Below are 24841 nucleotides of genomic sequence, written 5' to 3'. Positions count from 1 at the left end.
CCAACAACAAAACACCTCAGGTGCTTAATCGGAGATGTTCTTGTCTTCCCCGACACCGGAGTCGACACAATGGCGGACAGCTCACAGCTCACTCAGGGTGGGTCTAAGGTAAAACGCTAGTGTCAATCAACAATCGTGCAAAGGGCCTGAGTCTGTGTGACGTCACACAGACAGGCATCTGAGAGAAAGGGGGAATGATTTAATGAGATTTATATTAAAAAAAAAAAATCTTTATCATTATAGGGTGGTTGTATACACACACTGCCAACACACATTTCAGTTCAAACAACTTGTAAAAGTGCATGTCGCATCCAATGACCCCTTTAAATAAAGGAACCTTAGAATTTGATTGAGACTTGTACTCTTTTGACGTTGCCATCAAAAATCCACCTGGAACACCTTAGCAACCAATTAGCAAAGCCCTGGCAACCACCAACAATGCCCTAGTTTTGTGACAGTTTGTTTTCCACATTCAAGCACCCCTCACTTTGTCGTCTTGTAAGTAATTCAGTATCCATTTTGCAACCTAAATCAAATGTCTCTGAGTAAATTTCTTTGACTGAACGCTTAAAATGAAAAAGATAATATTTGCTTACCTAATTAAGCCACTGAGGGCATATTTGGCACTGGAAAAGGCTGTGTTTGGACGTTTTTCTGGAACATGATGTAATAGAGTTGGTTTGGGCCCTTCCTCCAACTGCCTCTAGGAGCTGCCAGCGAAGTCGTTCATCTGTTCTCATTGCAGATTGTTCTTCCTCTGCGCCGGCTTTTTCTTCATTACAACTAGATGATGATATCCATAAATCACAGATGGATCTGCACTTCGTCTTTCAGCGCAACTTCAGTAATTACCTACCCAACGATCATTATTTTACCGTGTTGAAATGGCATGTTTGCCGAGTTGAGTTCCATGTTAATTAACCTTGCCTTCAATTGCACATCTGTGGATTCTGTTCGATTCTCATTAACCAACACAGAGCGCAGTAGTGGGCGGTACCGGGTTAAAGTATTAGGACACCCTAAGGGTCAAATTGCATAATACACCAGACAGCGCTGTTGCAGTGACTTCCTGTGGGTGGGAAAGTCTCCTCCGGGCTGTCTTGGGCGAGGGTTTAAAAGGCTGGTGAAATTGTCCTTTAACCTGATGTTGACCGTTTGCATTGGCCTGCAAAAAGAGGGCATATGGCGCTACAGGGATGTGTAGAGTCAAACGTCAGTAATGATTCCAGCTCCTTGCGGTTGGATGCTTCAGAATGCCAGGGGGAATCTACCCTTCACCCTTGCATGCAGGAAGATGATACGGGCCAACAGGAAGTGATGGCAGAGGCCAAAGAGCCTAGCTCCAGTTGAAGGGATTTGTTGTGCTTACATCCTCTTTGTGGATACCTCAAATTGACAGTTGTGTCTATTTATGTTTGTGTTCATGAAATTGGTGGAGGAATGAGCTGTAACGCATCATGGATTTGTGAACAGTCCCTCATTATTCCCTCAGTACTCACAAATTCAGAAACTATACCCTGTTTTAAGTTTTTCAATCGGCATACTGGGATTTGCTAATCATGCTCTCAGAAGTACTCAATAACCGTATCATCAGGTTATCCATCAGTGGTGGGGGAACTTGATCCAGTAGAAAGACCAATTTGCACAATGAGGACTAGGGGTCATATTACAGAAACTTAGAATTACGGTCATGGAACCATATTTTTTTTTTTTTTTTTTTGAGATGTTAAGAGGTATGTAAAACTGTGGATTTTGAAGTAAACCGAAAAAAGTAGACCAGCTTTTCAATATGTTCAGCCCTGACTTCATGTGACTTCACAGAGTAAAAACACTTGTATTTTAAGACTTGAGAGAAGAAGTTTTGACCCCAGGAGTTTGTTGAGTTTCGATCTGTTTGGGATAAATTTGTCTTCAATAATCTCTCTCATCTCTGTTCTGTACTGTTCTAAGTCAGATGTGTCCAATATTGCTCTTGGAGGGCCACTTTCCAGTTGATTTTAGCTCCAGCTCTAATTAAACACATCTGAATCAGTCAATCAAGGTCTTTAGGATTATTAGTAATAGAGCCCCTGTAAAGCCAGCCTTCAAGGTTAGCAAAACAAAGTGTAACACAGAGGTACACTGGCGAGGACCATTTATTATTTATTTGTTTTCTTCAGAGGAGGATAGATTATGCGCTAAATAAACTGCTTTTGTAAGGAAACAGCTTATCACTTAATGAATGAACGATCTTTTGGCTAATCTTCAACACGTTTGCCATTAAACATTCATTTTGGGTTAATCTATTGGAGTTTACTCTGCAAAAGTGCTGTTCAGTCACCGTCAGTTTTGCCACAGGTAGGATTCAGTTTACTGCATTTCTCATTGCTTTCTACTGTTAGATTGTGTCGACATCCTGCTGACTTTGTCAAAAAAAAGTTAGATCAAATCTCTGTGTCAGGAATACTGAATCCATTTTATTTTATTTTATTTATTTGTATCTAAATCCAGTTTTGTCTGATACTAGAAACCACTTAACATAAAGTATCGTCTGATACCCAAGATCATTTAACATACTCTAATAATTGGAAGTTTTCTACCAACCAGAATGGTTGACAAAAGAAGCTGTGAAATAGCCAAAAGCAAGTAATGGCACGATGGTGAAAAAGAACAGGGTTTATTAAATAATGAAATTTAACAAGTGTTAATGTAACAGAACAAAATCAATCATAAATGACCACTTTGTTGAATCCTGTGACAATGAAAACTTTGAAATGTATGCAATGAATTAACTGTCTGTATCAGCAGTCTATGTTCACCATTCAAAAGGAGAAACCAAACAAAGGATATATGCAGATGAAGAAAATGTAATCAAAGCAGCACTTGCTAACCATTTGAATATCAGTTATGTTGCTCCATTTCTTTAGTTAGCTCACCTTATGAAAATATTTGCATATTGGAATACTCGGGTAAGATGACAACATTAGCACAGCCTTCTACCTGTGCCGTCTTGACTTACTTGCTCACTATCATCACTTTCACTTTAATTCTCATGCTCTGACTCATTTGCTAAACTAAACATCTGATCAGAGTTCTCACTCTCAATTTAACATACTAAGTTATGCAGGTGTGCACGCGCGCTTCAACTTCACTTCAGCGTCAGGTGCGAATCAAACGAGCGCGGAAACTGTACTGTGCTCGCAGCGCGTGCTCTTCAGTACACACACAAAGGTACCAGCGCGCGCATAGCCTGTATCATTTCGTATCAAATCGCGAAAGAAACTACGAGCATGCAATGTCTTGATCAGTTAAGTCGTGAAGTTACCAAAAAGGCGATAAAACTATGCATGCATGTAATATGTTATATATGAGTTATTAAGAACGTGTCTCTGAAATGGTCTCCCTCATCTTAACACACTCGATTCAACTCATCAGCTCATTAGTAGAGACTGAAATGGGTCCGACCTGAAGTCGGTCAGAAAAGAAAATACGATGCGTGTCAGATCCGCGTCATGTTCAGTAGTGGCAGTTCTTAAAGAAATAGCAGCCAAAATAACCTAATAACCAGCTGCTGTGGTGACTGTTCATCAAGAACAAAAGAAAAAAGAGGAAATTAGTAACTTTTATCGTTTTAAGGATGCATCTGTAATTAGTCTAGAATTTAGTGTTTGATAACTTTATTCAATTTCCGTGAGGGGCACGGGTAGATACATATGACATTTATTATAATGTGTTTATGTGAAGATTATTTTGAGTTCACTTAAATTAGAAGTTATTTTTAAAGACTAGATAAATGTTAAAATTGAAAGCTCTTAATGTAATGTTGAATGGCTATAGTCAATGGTTAAATATTAGGGGCATTTTTTTATATAGAGAAATCAGTATTAATTGGTATCAGTGATACTGGCCTTCAGTCATAAAAACAAAAAGATGCCATTAAACAAATATTAATAATATACTGTCTTTATGTTGTTTGTACGTTGAATGTGAAATGATTGTAATATAAAAGTATATTTAAAAACTTGGTGGGATTAATCGCGATTAATTTCAGATTTCTCTATTTCACACGTCACCCATTAGGATTTCTTCTCATCTGGGTGGCTGTTTGATACTTCTGAAGACAGTTGAAGACATGTTCGCTTGCTTCTCGTAATCCTAAAGAACCCCTAGAAAAGTCTGTTACAGCATACATAGGCAATATTTTCCCTTCAAGGCTAAGTTTTTTTCAGTACCCCACTGGAACTCGGGCCTCAACCAACTGGAACAAAATATGGAGATGTGTTAGTGGACACATGTGGAGCATTATTGACCTTCGTGACCTCGGGCATATTTGGTATTTACATAGTCCGTGCTGCTAGCATGAGTCAAAAAGCATAATAACAGGATAAAATGAAAGAGCAAAACTCAAACTGAAAATACAGCTTGTGATTTATTCCATTATATATTGTTTAATCAAATAATAAATTACAATACAAGTTTTTATTGTGTAGAAAACACACAGTAACCACTATTACTGCATTCCTGACATGGGTCAGTCCTTCAGTCCTGTGACATTATTAATCATTAATAAACATAACTTGAAAAAATGCACTGAATTAAAGACTATGATTACCTATTGATTATATAATATAATATGAGAAGAGAAGATTGTAAATCCACCGTTTTATAATACTCGTTGGTCTATTAACTGTACCCTCAAGTTATCAATCATTACTCACAGATTATTTAACCGTAAAATCAGTTTTGCAAATTCAGAAAATATTACGGTTCAAAAGTTTGTGGTCAGTGAGATTAGAATAGAAATTGCTACTTTTATTCTGCAAGGAGGCATTAAATTGGCAGGCTTTTGCATAATTGCAAAGAAAAAATACAAATAATAAATACGTGCCGTGTTTTGCAGAAAACACAGTTCTACTGATTACTATTTTTATTTTTTTTAAAAAGGACAAACCCCCCTGTTTGTCATTTAAAAAAAAATACAAAATAGTAAGCAGTATAGCTGTTATTAACAGTCATAATTTTTAAAATATTAACCAAATAGAATAATTTCCGAAGGATAGTGTGACACTGAAGACTGGAGTAGCCATCACAGACATTCAATACATTTTAAAATAGTAATTAAATAGCAATATTATTATTATTCTATTTTACTGAATTCCTTAACGATTGAATTAGGATCAATTATAAATGATGAATTACAAGTGTTCAACTGATTTAATCAAGCTGTCTGTGGTTTGTGTAATTCATAAAGTGGCAATATGTCAGTGGAGACCGTTAGGAAATACATTTTTGTAGCAGGCAGTACAAGTCGGCGTGTTGTCGACTCTGGTCTGTATGTTTACAGACATCTGCTCTTTTCCTTTGTAATGTCTTCTGACAGATGGTGCGATGGAGACTTCACAGAGTGAAACTGTGGTCACGGAGTCATACACCTTCTGTTTTTGTGAATTTATGTATGCGCGCGTGCATATGTGTGAACCTTCTTATTCTCACATCAATAATGCATGCTATTCAGTTCATTTAACAGTGTCGGCCTTCATTGAGTCACCTCTGGAAAATGTGAAAATAAATATAAACCAGATGTGTGTCTCGGGGTATCTATTGTAGGGATGCAGTGTGTTAATTAGGAACTTAAGGATTGTTCCAAAAATATATTTAGATGCACTTTAAAATATTAATGTCATTTTATTCAGTTGAAAAGAGAAGTTAGTTAGAGAGAAAGGAGCATTTGTTTGCAGACGCTACTTCCAATGAAAACTAGCCTTTGGGTACATTTACATTCATGAATGTTTATTAATCTATACAGTCCCTTTTTGTTAAATAAATAAATAAATAAAACTTGCATTGATGTTGCTTTATTCATTTTTGCTTTACTTTTTCAAGTTCACACAGGTGACCATAGATTTATTTCATTTCAGGAACCGGTATCGAACTCAAGGTATCGGTATCGGTATCGAAAATTTTTGAACGATACCCAGCCCTAACTATGGACATGTTCCACTGACTCTTAACAGAAGCAAACTAACAATAACATCTGCATTTTTTTTTTTTTTTTTTTTTGAAAATGTAAAAAAAAAAAAAATTAAAGACACTTTCTTGAACATTCATTTGTTTATTTTATGAAGCCTACGGTTTCATATTTGATATGCAAATTTAACTATCAACATGATAAATAAAATAATAAATTGCTACATTTCTTCTGTCATTTGGTTGATATTTTATACTTTTTAGCAATTAAATTTCTAGTATAATTTTAAAAACATCCCCTTTTAGATTTTAGTACTCATGTCTTTTTGCTGTGAAATCATAAGAATGCATATTATATTGTTATCAGCATTTTAAAATCAACATTTACTGGGCTAAATTCACTTTACAACTGATACTTACATTACATTTATGTAAGCACTTTGCTGTACTGTTCTCATTGATTTGCATTTCAAACTATCAGAATCAGTTATATTATTTGTAGATAATATACAGTTTTAGTAACACTTTGCTTAAAGCCTTTATGTATAATGCATTATAAAAATAGATGAATGCATTATGCATTCTAATGCACCTTATAATGCATTGTTTAATCTCATGAGTAATTAATTGTAAACACAGTTATCATATTACAGCACTTATCAATTCATTGTTACACTATGCATTTTAAATTCAGTTATTGTTATTTATGACAAGATATAATGCATTACAACGCTCATTATGAATAATTAGAATTCATTATACACTTTAATAACTTTTTATAATACATTATTCATAGTGTTACCAAAATTTGTTTTTATATTATCTTGTCACATAAATAGCAGCAGTTTGGGCCTCTGATTAAAATTTAGGTTTTTTATTTTTATTTTTTTTTATCCTCGGTGAGCTTCATATTCTCACTATATAGTAGTATATGAGCCATAAAAGCCTAGTGTTTATTATCGTCCAAAGGTTCAATGAACTTTTTCAATTTCCAAAAATATTTCTCTGACTGTCATTTAATATCTCAGGCTTTAAAGGGTTAATGTTATTTACTGCAGTGGCATTCGGGCATTTTTAAATGTCACTCAAATGTCCAAAGTGGGGCTACAGTATACAAGACTGTTGCTAATACCATAAACAAGTCATTTATTTGCACCTCCACTGCTGACCACAGGAGGAGCTGTTGGCTTGTTTTACGCATTCGTCTTCTGATCTGCTCCTTGCGTGTCCTTGTTTTGTGATGAGTGAAAGTGCTGTTAAGGGACTCTCGCAACTGGAGAGATTAACACTGCCTTATTACTGTCCCCCAAATACACAAACACACACTTTGAAAGCCTTACTTTCGTTCCTAAACAGAAGGCTGTTATGTGAAAGCACAATGAGTTTGTCCACCATTTGGAGGTCATTCAGACTTCCACGTTTTTCTGTCCTACCTCGGGAGTCATACTCCATCGTGGCTTCCTCTCTGCTGTGATCTGTCAGACAGCAGACAGTCATGAGCGTCTAGGACGAGCGCAGACGGCCAGTGGCGTTTTAGACTGCACTAATGCAGTGGGCGGCCTGGAAGCTGGACAGCCGTTCGCTAAACTGCAGCACTGCAAATATTCCCAGCAGCCCACTGGCCCTGTCAGCCAGAGCTCGCCGTACTCTTTAAGGTTAGACCCATGTTGCCAAGGAGACGAGCAGCACTGTGTGTGTGTAGTTCTGTGATATCGTTCCTCTGCTCAACCTGGCTGTGGTTTGACACGTTCACAGTGGTTACTAAATAAATCTACACTTGCGTTGACCTTTGCTCTAGGAAAATGATTCTGAAATGCAGTGAAGAAACTGATTTTTGAGTTTGATATGGTAAAAATTTGCATGATTTCTGTACATTGTCGTATTAACCTTGGCAAACGTGCTATCAAACAGGTTATCAAATTCGAATTTGAGGTTTCTTTCATTTTAATGCATCAGGTTTATTGTTACCTAAATCTGGGATTAAAATTTAAGCTTGTAACCATTAAAATAATAATGAAATATAAATATGTAAACTGGAAAGAAAAGGGGATACATCTATATATATATATCAGCCAGTTGCCAAGGCATCATTTCTCATTTTCTTTCAGTTTATCTTAAAATACTAAAGTAAAACTGGAATACAAATTAGCTAGACATATTAAAATGTAAAGTAACACAAAATAAAATAATAAAATAAAACCTAATTAAAATGACAAATGTATTTATTTACCATTTACAAACTTATTGACTGTTTAAACAAATGTGCAAGAAAATGCTTAAATGCAAATGTCTTGTAAGTGTACTTTGCTGGTTTTTTTTCTGCGTCTTATGTTGAGCATTGTGTTTTTGGCACTGCAGATCACTGTGAGTGTAAATGCCCCTTGGCAGTGTTCAGTTATCCTGAAGAACATTTCTGTGTGACAATGTGTTTGCGTGTGTATTTTAAGCTCTTTTAAAACAGTTTTTGAACATAAGACTGCATTCTCAGTGCATGCCCCCAAAACTGGTACAATTCTACCGTCTCTTGTCCATATGTAGGATGAATCTTTCTATACTCTTGTCTCTTTTACTGTCTCTTCGTCAATTTTATCTCCCTCTTTGTCTTTCACTCTCATTCTTTTTCTCTGTCTCTTTCTTATTTTCTTTTGTCTTTTGGCTCTTTGCAGAGGAAGAAGTGGAAAATTTCAATGTTTCCAGCTTGCAGGAAGAGGTGTTGCGGAACATCGAGGCTGACAGCTTCTGGTGCATGAGCAAGCTCCTGGACGGGATTCAGGTAAATTGATTCCCTATCTGCCAGCGTTCGGGCCTGATACATTCACTCTCTCTGTGTGTGTGTGTGTGTGTGAGTAGAGCACCGCTGGGAAAGAGACGAATGTGTCGCGGCGAGATTCCCCTGCGTGTAGGTGCCCCGTCCCGTTTCCTCTCCTTGCTTTTCCTCGCTCGGCCTGTCCAGGAATAAAATCCATGATGAATATTCTCACTCTGCACCACAGGCAGGACGTAACCTCCTTATCCAAAGGGCCTGGCGGTGCTCGAATTGTCATGGGAAAGCAAAGCGACCCCCTCCCGCCCCACATTCACTTTGTCTTGCCTGCCTCGTCTCTAATTGATTTAAGGCCATAAAACACCCGTGCTGTTTACGCAGCAGCGATGGGGACACACGTGAAGCTAGGTGGTTGCAGTCCTCATCCCCATATTTCCACAGCGCTCTCCCCCCGGAAGACAGCAAAAGATTCCCGTGCGGCCTGCTCTGCCACTTTTTTTCCTCCTTGTTGATAAAAGACACTCTAATTGGGTGTTTCTGCAGCTATGTGCACTTTTGGCCCTGTGGACTTCGAAATTAAACTCTCTTACAACACATTTTTCACTTAACTGGTTAATTTGTTTGTTTGTCTGCTAACAGTTCCCAACAGTAGGAGAAGAGGACAGTTTGTTTTTGCCATTGTTATGCAAACAGTTTAGCTAATTTATGTTCCACATTTTATTAAACTAAGGCTGATTTCGAAATTGTAGAGTTTGAACGTTTTGTTCCAAATCTTATTGATCTGTGTCCATAGGCAGCATTTTAAAGGGGTCATGAACTGTAAAACCAATATCCCTTTTATCTTTTGACATACAAGCGGTCATTGTACTATAAAAAAAAACATCCTGTAAGTTTCAGAACTCAAAACTTTCTTGTTATAGCTTATATTGAAGCCAGTCTGCCAAAACGACAGATTGTGGAATTTGCCACTCTATGATGTAAAAGTGTGGCTAAACACTGCCTCCACAGAATAAGATCAACGCCTGCTTCTACATCGCTGCCCTGTTTAGACCCGCCCACCGATTTGCGCGTGATTTCTAATTTAACATATTTCATTTATGCGTTTTTTTGACCTAAATCACAGCATTGTCCATCTATGAAGGATGTAGGATGTCAAACATACACAACTGTTAGCCAATCATAACAGTGGATGTTTGCATCCGAGTCTACAATCTGCCACGCATATTCAAACAGAGCTTTCTGATGAGGGAGGTTAAAAACAGGACAGAAAATAGCCTATTTCTTCTAAACTATGATGTTTTTTGTATTGATAAGTATTGATAACATTTAAAATATTAAACAAAAATGCTGATTTCACCCAAGCTGTATGATGTGCATTACTGCTTATTGCATTATTTGTTATGTCATCTGTTTTGTATAATTGCACATTTGCTGCCTTTGTAGAGTGTTCCAAATCGGTCACTTAAGAGCTACCTTGTTAACGAATTAGGATGCTACCTTAAAGCTGCAATATACTTCAAGTGAAACTGAAAAACGAGCCAAAATGAGTTGAAAAAATAGGCATATCAGATAGAGGTAAACATCCAGTATTGTGCATTCGTACTCTCGTCAGCATTTAAGATTGCATGTACCTGCTCTACGAAATCAAGAACACGATATCCTAGTGTTGTCAAAGGTACTGACTTCGATACCAGTCAGTACTGAAATTTAAAAAAATGTGACGATACCTGCGAGCATTTTGAGCGCTGTTGAGAGGATTCTTAATCACCGCTGATTGGCCATTGTGTTCACACGCTCAACATATATGTCTGTGATTGGCTACAATGATCATCGCTTCGCGTTTACACAGATTACGCTGGCACACGGGAGCATTTCAAAACCGCATCCATCAGCGGATCCGTCTATGAGCAGATATATTAGGGATCCACTTAAGGATCCGCTGATAGACGCGGTTTTCAAACGCTCCCGTGTGCGAGCGTAATCTGGTGAAGAAGCGATGGTTGTAGCCAATCATCACAGACATATTATTAGCTGAGGTAACGTGGACGTGCAGAACATTTGAGTCTCCGATAATCACGGCACCTCATTCTGTCTCGTCAGATTCTCAAAGACCCAAAGATTTTAGAAAATTGAAATTAAGAGTCAGAAAAAAGTTGCAAGAAAAAAAAAGACTAATGAAGGTAAAAAATTTTGAAGACAAAAGAGAGGGGAAAAAAATGGAAACCCTTTTCATCAACCCTTGAGACACCAAAGCGCCCACAATTGAAGAAACACCCAATTATAGCGATGTGTTTGAAGTGCGTATAGGCAGGAATGTACTCTCACGCATTGGCTTCAGACGATTGTCTCTTCACACATAAAGAGCATTTGTATGCAGCGAATCAACCCTCCTCACTGGTATTAGATTGAAATGCTCTCCAGGCCCTCCAAAGCTTTTGTGGTATTTTGTCTCTAATTACTGCGGTAATTTGTGTACACAAAGCAGATTCTCTTAGGTGTTAATGATTTTTCTCCACCCTTTGTTTTCCTTACACCTTCACACCATGGCAGCTGATAGCTCTGAACACTTGCTCGCAAGTTGTTAGCGTCGGCAGCGCCGTGCTCTCTGCATGTGCGTGTCGGTGGTTTAGAGTGCTTGTTAACTCGGAGTGTAGTTTTAGCATGATTTTATAGTCTCAGCCGTGCGTAATTGTGTTCGGGTCTCAGGAAAGCGCTTGCGTTTAGAAGCGTAGGGTAGGAAAAGTTGTTAATTACAAGTATTGTATTTCCCTCCTGTGTTTGACAATAGAGAGTGATATCATTGTAATGTATAATTATTTTAGATGGCACTTTATGATGTATATTCAGGATTAACTATAAAAGGGGTTTTGTTTATACGTCAACCTTTGTTAAAAGAATAGTCAAAGCTAAATAATGAATAGTTTCTTTGGCATACTGATGATAACCACACAATAGTTCCTCAGTTTGTAAAAACAAACACAGATTGCTTTTGCAAGTATGGCTAGTAGGTGTTGTTCTGTGCACAATTGTATGTTACTTCAGCTGTGAAGTTGTATAATTCTGACTTTTTTAGACACATTGACACTTGACACATTTAGGCAAGGAATATTTAATTATTTTAAACTTCCATTGAACTCGGAACATTCCTTTTAAAAAAAATAATGAGTCATGAGCAGGATATGAAAAACCGACGCTCGTTTGTTCAGCAGAAAGTACCACATTCAAACATGCATTTAAAAAAGAGGATAGTGTGCATATTTGGGAGTTTTTTTGGGATCATGCAGCTATGAGCCAGCGGTTGTCCTCCTCTGCAGTCTGTTCTCTTTAAAGTCAAACTAAATGCTTGCTTGAAGGGTTATGACTTATTAATAGGAAGACCTTAAGCCCCTGGAAAAATGACTGCATTGTTTGTCCCTTGCTAGCTGAGCTGGTTGCTGTGTGTACACGTGTGGATCCATTAGGAGCAAATCCATCTGTATTCTCAGCCCTGAAGAGGGGAAATGAGAAATGGGTGTTAAAGCAGGCAGCTCACTGCAGAAGCCATTATCTGTGATGTCCAACCCTCAGGCCAGGACACCACAAAGCAGCCTCTGCCTCAGGATTGTGGGAGTTTGTCTCTATTCGTCTCGTATTGCAAATCAACACGGTCGTCCTGAAGGACCACCGCAGCCTGCATTTCTTCTCAAAACAATTCTTTCATCTAAAAGCAAGCCGCAGCATTTATTGGCCTAACTGTATTAGCTTAAATTTGCGACAGTAATTTAAAAAAATGAGGCTGCCATTGGCGAGAGTGAGGAAAATGCTATGTGTGATCAAAAAGATTCACAAAACAGTTTCACAATATTGTCCGTGAGTTAGTGATTTGCATCTGACTTAGTCTGCGAGTTGTTGTTACAAAACCAATGAGGTTTTAAGCCTCAAAAAGCCACACATAATTTTTGAATTGAACAAGGAGCCATTATTATTGTTCAAAATATTATTGCCATATTAAGAGTAGTCTGGTTTTGTCATTGTAATGGTTTTGAATATAATTGTAATTTTGAAGTTGTTTTAAGGGAAAACAAGCATCTGACAGGATACAATGTATTTTAATCAAAACTATTAGTGGGAGGTGAGGATTGACAGTATTTATTAATTTTTATTTTTTTATTTTCACTGAATGTATTTGAACACCATGTCTGTAAAATGGTTATTTATGAATAATGGTTTATGGTTAATTATGAAATAATAGTTTTAGACTTGTTATTTGGGTTGAGACACCCCTTAAATTTTAGAATTTAAGGTTAGAATTTGCTTTTCTGACATTAAAAATAGGCCGTTCACATGATTTGTGTAGAGCAGAGTTTATTTCTTCTTTCTTTTGCTACAAATATAGTATAGTTAGCTTTTTAGATTTATAGTTTTCAGATAAGTTTGGTAACACTTTATATATAAAGCATTAAAATTCCTTGTAATGTAAATCATAATGCATTGTATGATCTCATGAATACTTATATATTCATTGTTATACAGAGTATAATGCATTAAAACAAACCTTCAAATATTGTAATGCATTTTAGCTTTGGTTACAGCTATGTATGGAAATATATAAAGCATTACAATGTACATTGTGAATACCTTATAAAGCATTATACATACAGGCTTTAAGTAAAGTCTTACCAACTATTTCCACTGCTGATTTCATTCATTTTTTAGATTAGGCATTATAAGTATTATTAGGTTAATAAATGGAATGCAGATGACAAAATTTGACAATCATATCTAAATGTTGGAGATGGTAGAAAGCTGACTTATGGCGTACAAACTATGGAACCATAATCAGCACAACATTTTACTTTTATTCTATTTTGGACAGATATAAATATTCTTAAAAAAAACAGAACGAGATTTATTTCACACATAAAAATGTATAGAATATTAAAACAAACTCTACTTTAGCGGCTCCCAGCAATTTTTAAAAGTCTGGAGTCTCTCTCAAGAATGACTTAAATTGAACTGCAACTCTCGCTAAACATCAGATCGTGATACTCGCCATCTCCAAGTGTAGGAAATGAACGAAGACAGCTAATGTGTAAACACACACACTGAGCAGCAGCTGAAGGAGGAGACCTTTGGACTCCAGTCAGTCATGGTGTAGGGTAGGAGACGAAGCCTGTCGGAGACGGAGTAGATCTGAGACTTCCTGTCAGCAAGAACGTAATTTACTCGCCTCTCACGGTGAACGCTGAGGTGTTTAGTGTGTTGGGTAGAGGTTAATAGTCGACACATGACCTTCCGACTGTGGAGCTTTGGGCGCAGTGATGTTTTGGAAACCATTACACCAGTGAAATTTGAAAGATAAACCCACTTCTGGGAAAGGAGAAGTTGTTACTTTTTTGAAGTTTATTTATTTAATTTTTTGTTTGTTTGTTCATTCTCAATACTAAAATACTACTGAAATACTATTAAAATACTGCTTTTTTAAGTATTATGATTGAGTTTATGATGTTTTTGGGGGCTTTTGCAAGTTACGGTCCCCAGTCATTTAATAGCATGGAATGAAACAAACTAAGGCTGCGTTTATACTAGTGCATTTTCGTTTTAAAACGCATAACTTGTGCTACGGTTACGCCTGTTGTTTACACTACTCCTGCATTTTTCAGACTTTCGAAAATGCCACAGACCCTGTTTTAGTTTGAAAACTCCGGGGTTGTGTTTCAGTGTTAACGGACCAAAACGGAGACTTTTTTGAAAACGATGGCATGGCTGCTGCCCACATTCGCTCTGCGTATGCTTGACCGCTGTACTGTAAACAATAACATAATACTCATTGTTGTACCCACAGAAATGAACAGGTACATCTCAAAAAATTAGAATATCGTGAAAAACTGCATTTTTTTGTAACTTATTTAAAAAAGTGAAACTTTCATATTTTAGATTAATTACATGTAAAGACATTTCAAAAGTGTAATTTTGATGATTAGAGCTTATGAAAAGTCAAAATCCAGTATCTCAAAATATTAGAATATTTCCTAAGATCAATGAAAAACAGGATTTGCAAAGCATAAAAGTTCAAGTTCTTTTAAGTATGTTCATTTATGCAGTCGATACTTTGTCAGGGCTCCTTTAGCACAAACTCCAGCATCAGTGAGGAATGGCATGGAAGCAATCAGCCTGTGGCTCTGCTGAGGCACTATTGAGTCTTCAGCTCGTCTGTATTGCTGGACTGACTGTTCCTCATCTTTCTCTTGAAAATATATCATAGATTCCATATGGGGTTCAGGTCAGGCATGTTGGCTGGCCAATCAAGCACAGTAATATCATGGTCTGCAAACCACTTGGAAGTGGTTTTGGCACTATGGGCAGGTGCTAAAGTCCTGCTGGGAAAGGAAATTAGCATCTCCATAAAGCTTGTCAGCAGATGGAAGCATGAAGTGCTCCAAAATCTCCTGGTTGACGGCTGCATTGACTTTGGACTTGATAAAACACAATGCACCAAGACCAGCAGACGTCACGGCACCCCAAATCATCACTGACTGTGGAAACTTCAAACTGGACTTCAAGCAGCTTGGGTTCTGTGCCTCTCCACTCTTCCTCCACACTCCAGACATTGATTTCCAAATGAAATGCAAAATTTAAATTTATCTGAAGAGAGGACTTTGGACCACTGATCAACAGTCCAGTTCTTTTTCTCTTTAGCCCGGGTAAGATGCTTCTGATGTTGTTTCTGTTTCAGAAGTGGCTTGGTAGCCCGTTTCCTGAAGACATCTGAGCTTGGTGACTCTTGATGCACTGACTCCAGCTTCAGTCCACTCCTTGTGAAACTTTTGAATCAGCTTTGCTTGACAGTATGCTTGCGGTCATCCCTGTTGCTTGTGCACATTTTCCTACCCAATTTCTTCCTTCCAGTCAACATTGCATTTAATATGCTTTGATACAGCACTCTGTAAACAGCCACACCTTTCAGTAATGACCCTCTGTGACTTACCCTCTTTGTGGAGGGTGTCAATGTTCGTCTTCTGGATCATTCCCAAGTCAGCAGTCTTCCCCATGATTGTGGTTTCAAAGAACGAGAGACCCTTAATTTATACTGTAGAGATGGTCATTTAATGAAAATCAAATGTAAATATTCTAATATTTTGAGATACTGATTTTTGACTTTCATGAGCTGTAAGCTCTAATCATCAAAATTAAAACAAAAAAAACTTTTGAAATGTCTTACTTTACATGTTATGAATGTAAAATATATATGAAAGTTTCACTTTTTGAAATAAGTTACCAAAAAATTAAGTTTTTCACAATATTCTATTTTTTTTTAGATGTACCTGTATAGGTAGATTCCCCATTCGACCGCTCCAAGCACGTAGACACATCCACCATCTAAATAATAGGGAATCTACCTATATCTATTGTTGTACCTGCGTGAATGGTCATGTGACATGCATTTTCGGTTGTGTCGTGTGGACAGAGATCGTTTCTGAAACGTAGTGAAAACGCCAGTGTAGACGAGGATCATTTTCATTTTAAAACATTGTTTTAAAACAAAAACGCACTAGTGTAAACATGGCCTAACTAACCAACTAACTAACAAGAACGGCATTTTTCAAATTATTTTGAGTCATACATTTTTGGACACTCAACCAATGGCGTGAGTTGAGCACTTTGTCTGATCAATTTATAATAATTTGTTACATTTTATATAGCGCTTTTCTGGGTACTCAAAGCGCTTTACATAGAAGAGGGGGAATCTCCTCAACCACCACCAATGTGCAGCATCCACTGCTGAGTGTGAGAGTGACCACAGAGAGTCAAGACATCGGTTTAACGTCTCATCCGAAGGACGGGTGCTTTTTACCGTAAAGTGTCCCCGCCACTATACTGGGGCATTAGGACCCACACAGACTGCAGGGTGAGCACCCCCTGCTGGCCTCACTAACACCTCTTCCAACAGCTACCTAGTTTTCCCAGGAGGTCCCCCATCCAGGTACTGACCAGGCTCAACCCTGCTTAGCTTCAGTGGGCAACCAGTCTTGGGCTGCAGGGTGATATGGCTGTTGTCAATGGCAGATTAGGAGCGTTCAAGAAACCTATTTGAAAGCAATCATTATTTTTGCAGTTCCATTTGGTGACGCTGGTGGTGCAGAAATGACACACTTCAGCTTTAAAGCCAGTGTATGACAGATGACAGCAGGACTCAAGGGAAAACACTGGCAGAGAGACAGCTGTTATAAGACGCAGTGACCGCTCACTCATACTCACCTCATATACTTTAATATACAGAAACTCGAATCTAAGATCAGCTTACTGTTACCAGATGCTCACTTGAACATAGCAGATCTCGTGCAGGTTGGCTGTGTTTCTGTGCTGACACACACGCTGGCACAAAAGCTGTGCTTTGACACTGGAGGCCATATGTCAGACTACAACTTGTTGGACAGATTGTTTGGTCTGGGTCCAGTGTTTGTGTGATTTAAAGGCATAATTTATATACCGATTATACACTCTCAAGAAAAAAAGGTACAAAAGTTGTCACTGGGGTGGTACTTTTGAAAAAAGCTATACCTTTATACTTATTTACCCATTAAGAGTGCATTTTAGTACCTTAAGAGTGCATATTAGCGTACATATTAATACATAAATTGTACATTTTACCAAGTGATGGTTTCTGTACCTTTTCTTCTGAGAGTGTATGTGACACAAAACTACCATTCCACTACCATAGTTTTATTTTTATTTTTTATTTGTGGGTGTTAAACTTTTGTTTACAAAGTAAGTGTATATTATGTTTCTAGCAGTACAGTATCATAATTTTACAACATAATATTTGGCCAAATCAAAGCCATGCCATTTTCTATGAATGTTTTCTATTTAAATTTACTTTAAAATATACTTTATATTTGTGATGGCAAAGCTGATTTTTTTTTCTCCCCTCAGAATTCCTTTGTTCAAAAGTACAGCATTTATTTAAAAAACCTGCTATAGCACAAATATGCACACATTTGTGTCCTTATGTCATTCCCAAATTTGGATAATTTACTTTCTTTTGCTGAACATGAAAGATATTTCATCAACCGATTGTAGTTCTAATCCCAAAATCTCTCTTTCTGAGTCTGAGAGAGTGTTTGTTTATTTATTTATTGCTGTTGTTGTTATTATTTTGCACCCATATAATAAGAATCATTGGGGACCATTGTTGTTTTGAACCGCGTTGACCCTGTATGCACCAAAAAAACCCAAACTAAACAATTTTGCTAGTTTGGAAAGACATGAGAGTGAGAAAATGTACTTTTTTAAAACTATTCCTTTAATACTGTGAACTATGCAATATGATTTTTATCTAGCAAGTAGCACAGTTCAGAATATCAGCACTTTCTGCTGCTTGCCAATCAAGTCAACGGGCCAGAACTGAAAGTTCATTAGCCTAACTGGTTTGTAGTATCTTGGCATATTATTATAGAATTAAATTAATATAGAATTAAAGTGTGGTCACAGAGTGTGGCCTTTCATGGCTTATTGCTTAATACATTATATGCCAAGCCCAAAGCAACTACTAATGCTGTTAACTTCAAACAAAGATCTGTGTGTGTGTGTGTTTAAATACAAATACGCAAATACTTCATGTGTAGTGAAAGTGGGTTGGTGAGAAGAATGTATATATTTCTGGCAAAGCCCATTGCATGATTGAGATAAGCCAAATAAGAGGCATAAGCCAGATAATAGGTGACGGGGACCCACAGAAAATGCTTGAGAGGGGCAGATAGGTGCATTTATATCTACAGGCTTGAGAGTGTGATGGAGACAGATTATTGAGCTCATGCATACAGCTCTGCTGTGATCTGTTTCACAGTTGGCGCTGCTGATTCCTCGCTCGTCTTTGCTTTTCCTTTTTTCTCTGATCAGTTCTTCTCTTTACTGGGCTTCTTGCACCACAAGAACATTTCGTCCACCTATCTTAAAACCCAAGGGCTTCCAGCTGTTTCTGTTTTTTGTTTTGTTTTTTATACTGCTCACACGTATAAATAGCATGCTCACCAGAATAAAACTTCAGATCAAAACTGCCTTATATCAGCCATCTGTTAAACCCAGGTGGTTTTTCTATTTACTCTTGTATACTTTTATCTCACATGCTGACTTGGAGAACTACAGAAATATTTTTAATTGAAGAATTACAAAAAACTATTGCATGTACATCAGTTGATGTGGCCTACACTGTAAAAATTTTTTCGTAAAATTTACGGTAAAAAACTGGCAGCTGTGGTTGCCAGAATTCTACCGTAAAAATACGGTAGCAACGTTTTAGGTTTTACGGTTTTAACTTAAATTTACAGTTAAATACCGTAATTTCTTTAACTGATATAATCTTAATATGCCAACCTATTAAAGTACTGAAATCTGTTTTGTTATTTGAAATACACTGATATCCACCAAATGCAGGTGATGATGAGAAAGTCACATGATGAGCCAAAGCCCATCACAAGCAACTTTTAAACAATAGAATATACAGAAGGTGCACAGTGTCATTCACACAAGCACTAAACACCATCATGGTGAGACTCATTAAACTGAAATATGCTATAAACATTAATTTAACAACATTAGATGTAACATACAACCCTAATAAACATAACCGATAAGAAAAAACTAAGAAGAAACATAGTTATTTCAAAGAAAAAACGTCAAATTCAAACAGAATTTGAAATGGAACGCAGGGAATTCTGGGAACGTAAGTTTACGGTTTTTCCCTGTAAATTTTACAGGAACTTTCCGTTAACCATGTAACAGGTTTTTACTGTAGCATTTTCACAGTTTTTTACCGTTAAAATCACGATAATTTTTTACAGTGTAGTGGTTAAAAATATGGGAGATCAACCGATTGTAGTTCTAATCCCAAATCAGAAGTGTAAGCAAAGTGTACTACATGTTGATCCTAACCCCATTTTAAGGCCTGAAAATGACCTATTCAAATTAAAATAGTTTTTATTTCTCATTACTTTATCATAAAAACTAGTCTGTCTCCTTGGAAAGTATTGGAAGTAGATTCTCAAAGGACAGTTGAAATATACTTACATAAGCACCCTTTTACTCTTATGTTGTCTTATGTGTGATATGCTGCAAACTGCTCCATTCACGTTTGTTTGTCTCCACCCTGCAAACATTTCACACTTGTGCACCATGTGAGCCTCAAGCATCTATTGCTAAACTCTTCCCGAATGTCCGTCTCTCTCTCCAAACATAATAGCTTCTCATTTAAACCAATAAGTTCTATTTTGGTTTCATCCATCTATTAAACCTTTCTCCAATAGTCCACGTGATCTTTAGCAAGCAATTTTGTTTTTTGGAGAACAGTGGCTTTCTTCTTGCAACTCTGCCATTCACACCATGGTTGCTCAGCGTTCTCCTGATGGTGGGCTCATGAACATTAACATTAGCCAATGTGAGAGAGGCCTTTAGTTGCTTAGAAGTTACCCTGGGAACTTTTACAACCTTGCAGACTATTACACGTTCTGCTTTGGAGTGATCTTTGTTGGTCGACCACTTCTCGGGAAGGTAACAGTAGTCTTGAATTTCTTCCATTTGTACACCGTCTGTCTGGCTGTGGATTTGTGGAGTCCAAACTCGTTAGAGATAGTTTTGTAACCTTTTCTAGCCTGATGAGCAACATCAACTCTTTTTCCGAGGTCCTCAGTAATCTCCTTTGTTCGTGACATGATTCACTTCCACAAACATGATCAGACTTGGATAGATCCCTGTTCTTTGAATAAAACAGGTCACGTACTGACATTTGATAGTCGTTGCACTGACTGAAAACACCTCTGCACAGACGGACTCTAAATTAACTGCTAATCCAAGAGATTCACATACGTTTGCCACTCACAGATATGCGATACTGGATAATTTTCCTGAATAAATAAATGACAAAGAAAATGTTTTCGTCTCATTTGTTTGATTGGGTTCTCTTTGTCTACTTGTGTGAAAATCTGATTATGTTTTGGGGCGTATTTATTTATGCAGAAATATAAAAAATTCTAAATGGATCAAAAACTTTCCAACAGCACTGTACATTTCGCAATGACATTTGCACTAAGTTCTAATCAGCATGATTTACTGAATACTTGATGTTGCACATTCAACAGAGCTTTTATTTTGCATGATTGGTTCTGATACAAACACATATTTTACTATCACCAAAACATTTCCGGGTCACATTTTAAGGTCCAATTCTCGCTATTAACAAACTATGTTAATTAACTATGTCATTAACTATGACTTTTGCCTCAACAATCAGAATATGTGGTTTATAAATACTTATAATCAGCCAGTATAATAGGCATAGTTAATAGTGAGAATTAGTCCCTGTACTAAAGTGGTACCCATTTCTGTAATAAAACAATGATCCTCATTTTCTGATCACGTTCAAAGATTTTATACTTTTATGTTGTTATATTGTTTATAAATGTAGCTGAAAATACAATACTCGGTATATAAATATACTGTGCACATGCCATTGTAAAGAGTGTGCCTCTTGAGATAGTTTTTTGACTTATTTAAAACTGTACCACTTACTTTATTATGTGTAGTTTACTGGGGAGAAGTTAAACAAGTGCAGTAGTCCATAAATTGTCCCACTCAGAAAGCTTTATACACCACTATTAGACCCCCTACTGTTTCCTCTGTCAGTAGTGGGATAGGAGGGTGTGAGCCAGAGGACCATAAACTAATTAAGGTTGTAGAGAAGTGGAGCCCCTTTCAAATTGTTTATAAACCATTAGGGGGAACACGATCTCCCGGGGATCTGCCATGCAATTAGAACCAAGGTCAGAGGAACAGTAGAGGGGGAATGGGGCGTGCTCAGAACTGCTGCTGTGGACAGAAAGTGACATTTACACTGGGGCAAATGCTCGCTTTTATTAATTTCCTAAATAAATAGGTGTCTCACGAGGCCCTTTGTCAGTATAATGCACCTTCAGTGATATTAATGAACTGCTTGCTTATTTAGCCTATTTTTCCCTCTCTGGCTTTCCCCCTTTCTCTCCTTCCTCTTTTTTTCTCTCTGTATGCCAACTTAAAAGAAAAAGAAATGGAACCATTTGCGACCATTTTGCACCTTGCGGCTCTTGGGGGTTGGTGTCTAATACAGAAATGGAACGTGTGAAATTGGTTAAAGAAGGGAGAAAGGGAATTGTTAATCATTCGTTTACTAAAGAGAAGCAAAATGTTGTTGTATTCTGTCCCAGTTTCCATTAGGAGACCCCTTGCTGTATTAAAACCTATGGCATTCGGTATGTTGCATAAGCAACAAAGACTGGAGGTGTACTTACCCGAGTTCAGGCCTGTAGGTAATCTATCCATTTATTATCTCTCTCATCTGTTATTTCCCCCACCCTGGAACGTGCTTAAACAGCCAGGACAAATTAATTGCCAGCAGAGCTTACGATTTTCTGATAATCAGATAAATATTTGCATGGAATGGTGGCACACACTAAAGCAAATGGGGCCTGAGGCCTTAACAATTTGATTTGGCCAATTGGTCCCCTGCTTCGTCGGAACAGTTTATTGACTGGAAGTGCGGAGCTGCGGATTGCATCGACACATGCTCAGACGGTTGCCTGCCAGCCTATTCTTCCATCTCTTACACAGTTGATTTGATTAATTAATTAATGCTTGATCTTTGACGCTTATGCCAAGTCAAGTTCCAGCCTTCAACACATGATCTTTGAAGTGTCTACGCTGGATGTCAGAACTATTACCGGAAATGCGTCCTATGGTTTTCTTGTGAATTTTCCGGCAGACCCTAGGGGTTGTCGGAGAATACAGATTAAGTGGTCCACTTTCATCCTTATCAGATGGGCGCCTCTCAGAGCAAAGGGTTTGAGATGTCCTTCACTTTTGCATGCTGAGACCAGCGATACTATAACATAGCAGCCAGACAGCTACCAATACCATATCAGCGGTGCTCTTGAGACACTCAGACGTGTCGCCTCAATCGTTTTTTTTTTTCTTTTTCACACTCTTTTCTGTGAAGAGCACAGTACTGGGCCAGCGTGTAATTTTACTCGTTTCCCCCTGGGCCGACATGGCCTTGTGCACAGTCAGGCTATTTTTTGAACTGTTGTTTAAGCAAGAGGGGGCTATTGTCTCATATTTTGGCTCAGCACATGAGGGATAATGTGACTCAGAGCAGATACGGCGACCGTGTGCAAGAGAAGCGCCGTTTTATTCCACGTGTGTATCAGTATTGCACGAGGGCTGCAGCAGGGGCCGCTCTTTTGTTTTAGGAGGCTGTGTTATCCCCCTGCCCCGCTGCCAATTATATTCAATCAGCCACTCTTGAGGAAGTGGCAGCAGGAAAAGCTTGAGTTTTCTGCTTGGCTGCTGCTCTCTCCTGTCCCTCTTTTACTGACAGCCGTATGCCTCCGTCGCAGCTCACTGAGCCCCTCAGTCAGATGTCTGATAGTGCAGCCTGTCGCTCATATTCTTCCTGCCACATAACCTCCTTCATTAACTCTTCTCTAAGCGTGCACATGCAAAGTACTAAACTCATGAACAATAACTTTAAAAGAGAAATCCATCAGCCCCTGGCCACGATAACATGAGTGTGATGCAGATTGTACAAATGCACGGTCTCAAGTGTCTTTTCTTGTCTATCAAGATATTGTAAAGGCTATGCCATGAAATGAATTGAAGAGAGACAACAGATGTTAAGCAACCAAACATAATTCTGTCAATCGTTCCATCTGCAAAAGCTCTTAAATCTTATCTACATTCTTTTCAGCTTGATGCACTGCATCAGATTTAACATCATTAATGCTAAAATGGCTTTGGTTCTTGAGTGTCTTGTAACTGAAAATGTCTTGCACCAATTCAAATGTGTTTAATGAAGAATGTGATATGAGATCTTTAGAGCAGAGATCTTCAACCCTGTTCCTGGGGACCCACTATCCTGAAGAGTTTAGCTACAACCCTAATCAAACACACCTGAATCAGCCAATCAAGCTCCTCTAGACTGCTTGAAAATTGCAGACAGGTGTGCTGAAGCCGGTTGGAAATAAACTTTGTGGCTAAAAAGAACTACTCTGAGAAGTTGAAAAAAGAACTTTCAGCCAACGATCCGGCGTCGGTATGGACTGGTCTGAGGAACATCACCATGTACAAGACACCACCCCCACAGTCTGTGGAGAATCAACAACTGGCTGACGATCTCAATGTGTTCTACTGCAGATTTGAAAAGGCCAGACTGACACCCAACACCCGCTCTGATCTGCACTTCACACATTCACCTTCCCCCCCTGCAACCCCCCTTACTCCCTCCCCCACCATTCTACCTGCGTTTAAAGTCTGTGTAGAGGATGTGAACCGGGTCTTCAGAAAACAGAAATCTAGGAAAGCTTCAGGACCAGACGGTATTTCACCTGCCTGTCTAAAAGTCTGTGCTGACCAATTGGCCCCCATCTTTACACAAATCTTCAACAGATCTCTGGAGCTGTGTGAAGTTCCCCGCTGCTTCAAACGCTCCACCATCATTCCCGTCCCCAAAAAGCCCAAAATCACTGGACTTAATGACTACAGACCTGTCGCACTCACGTCTGTGGTCATGAAGTCACTTGAGAGACTGGTCCTGGCCTACCTGAAGGACATCACTAGACCCTTGCTGGATCCTCTTCAGTTTGCCTACAGAGCAAACAGGTCTGTGGATGACGCTGTCAATATGGGACTGCATTACATCCTGCAACACCTCGACAAACCTGGGAATTATGCAAGGATCTTATTTGTGGACTTCAGCTCGGCCTTCAATACCATCATACCTGACCTTCTCTCAGACAAACTGAGACAGCTCTCTGTGCCCTCCTCCATCTGTCAGTGGATCACCAGCTTCCTGACAGACAGGCAGCAGCTAGTGAGGCTGGGCAAACTCACATCCAGCACTCGTACCATCAGCACTGGCGCCCCTCAGGGTTGCGTTCTCTCCCCACTGCTCTTCTCTCTCTACACGAATGACTGCACATCAAAGGACCCCTCTGTCAAGCTCCTGAAGTTTGCGGACGACACCACAGTCATAGGCCTCATCAAGGACGGTGACGAGTCTGCTTACAGACAGGAGGTTGAGCAGCTGGCTGTCTGGTGCAGCCTTAACAACCTGGAGCTGAACACGCT

General features: G+C 38.4%; 2 protein-coding genes across 5 annotated transcripts in view; one reads left to right on the top strand and one right to left on the bottom strand.

Annotated features, from left to right (window-relative positions):
- Window positions 1-24841, bottom strand: part of LOC306861483 (uncharacterized protein) — an 814549-nt gene that overhangs the window by 281834 nt on the left and 507874 nt on the right. The window lies entirely within an intron of this gene.
- Window positions 1-24841, top strand: part of LOC306861482 (TBC1 domain family member 22A-like) — a 156832-nt gene that overhangs the window by 51402 nt on the left and 80589 nt on the right. For all 4 annotated transcript variants that reach the window (XM_079403750.1, XM_079403748.1, XM_079403749.1 and 1 more), the window contains one exon: window positions 8613-8719. In XM_079403750.1, coding sequence (XP_079259876.1) covers window positions 8613-8719 — 107 coding nt within the window. The remainder of the gene's footprint in view (window positions 1-8612; window positions 8720-24841) is intronic.

The sequence above is a fragment of the Barbus barbus genome (genome assembly GCF_936440315.1).
Source record: "Barbus barbus genome assembly, chromosome: 42".
NCBI classification, from domain to species: Eukaryota; Metazoa; Chordata; class Actinopteri; order Cypriniformes; family Cyprinidae; genus Barbus; species Barbus barbus.
This window is presented reverse-complemented; position numbering and strand designations above follow the sequence as displayed.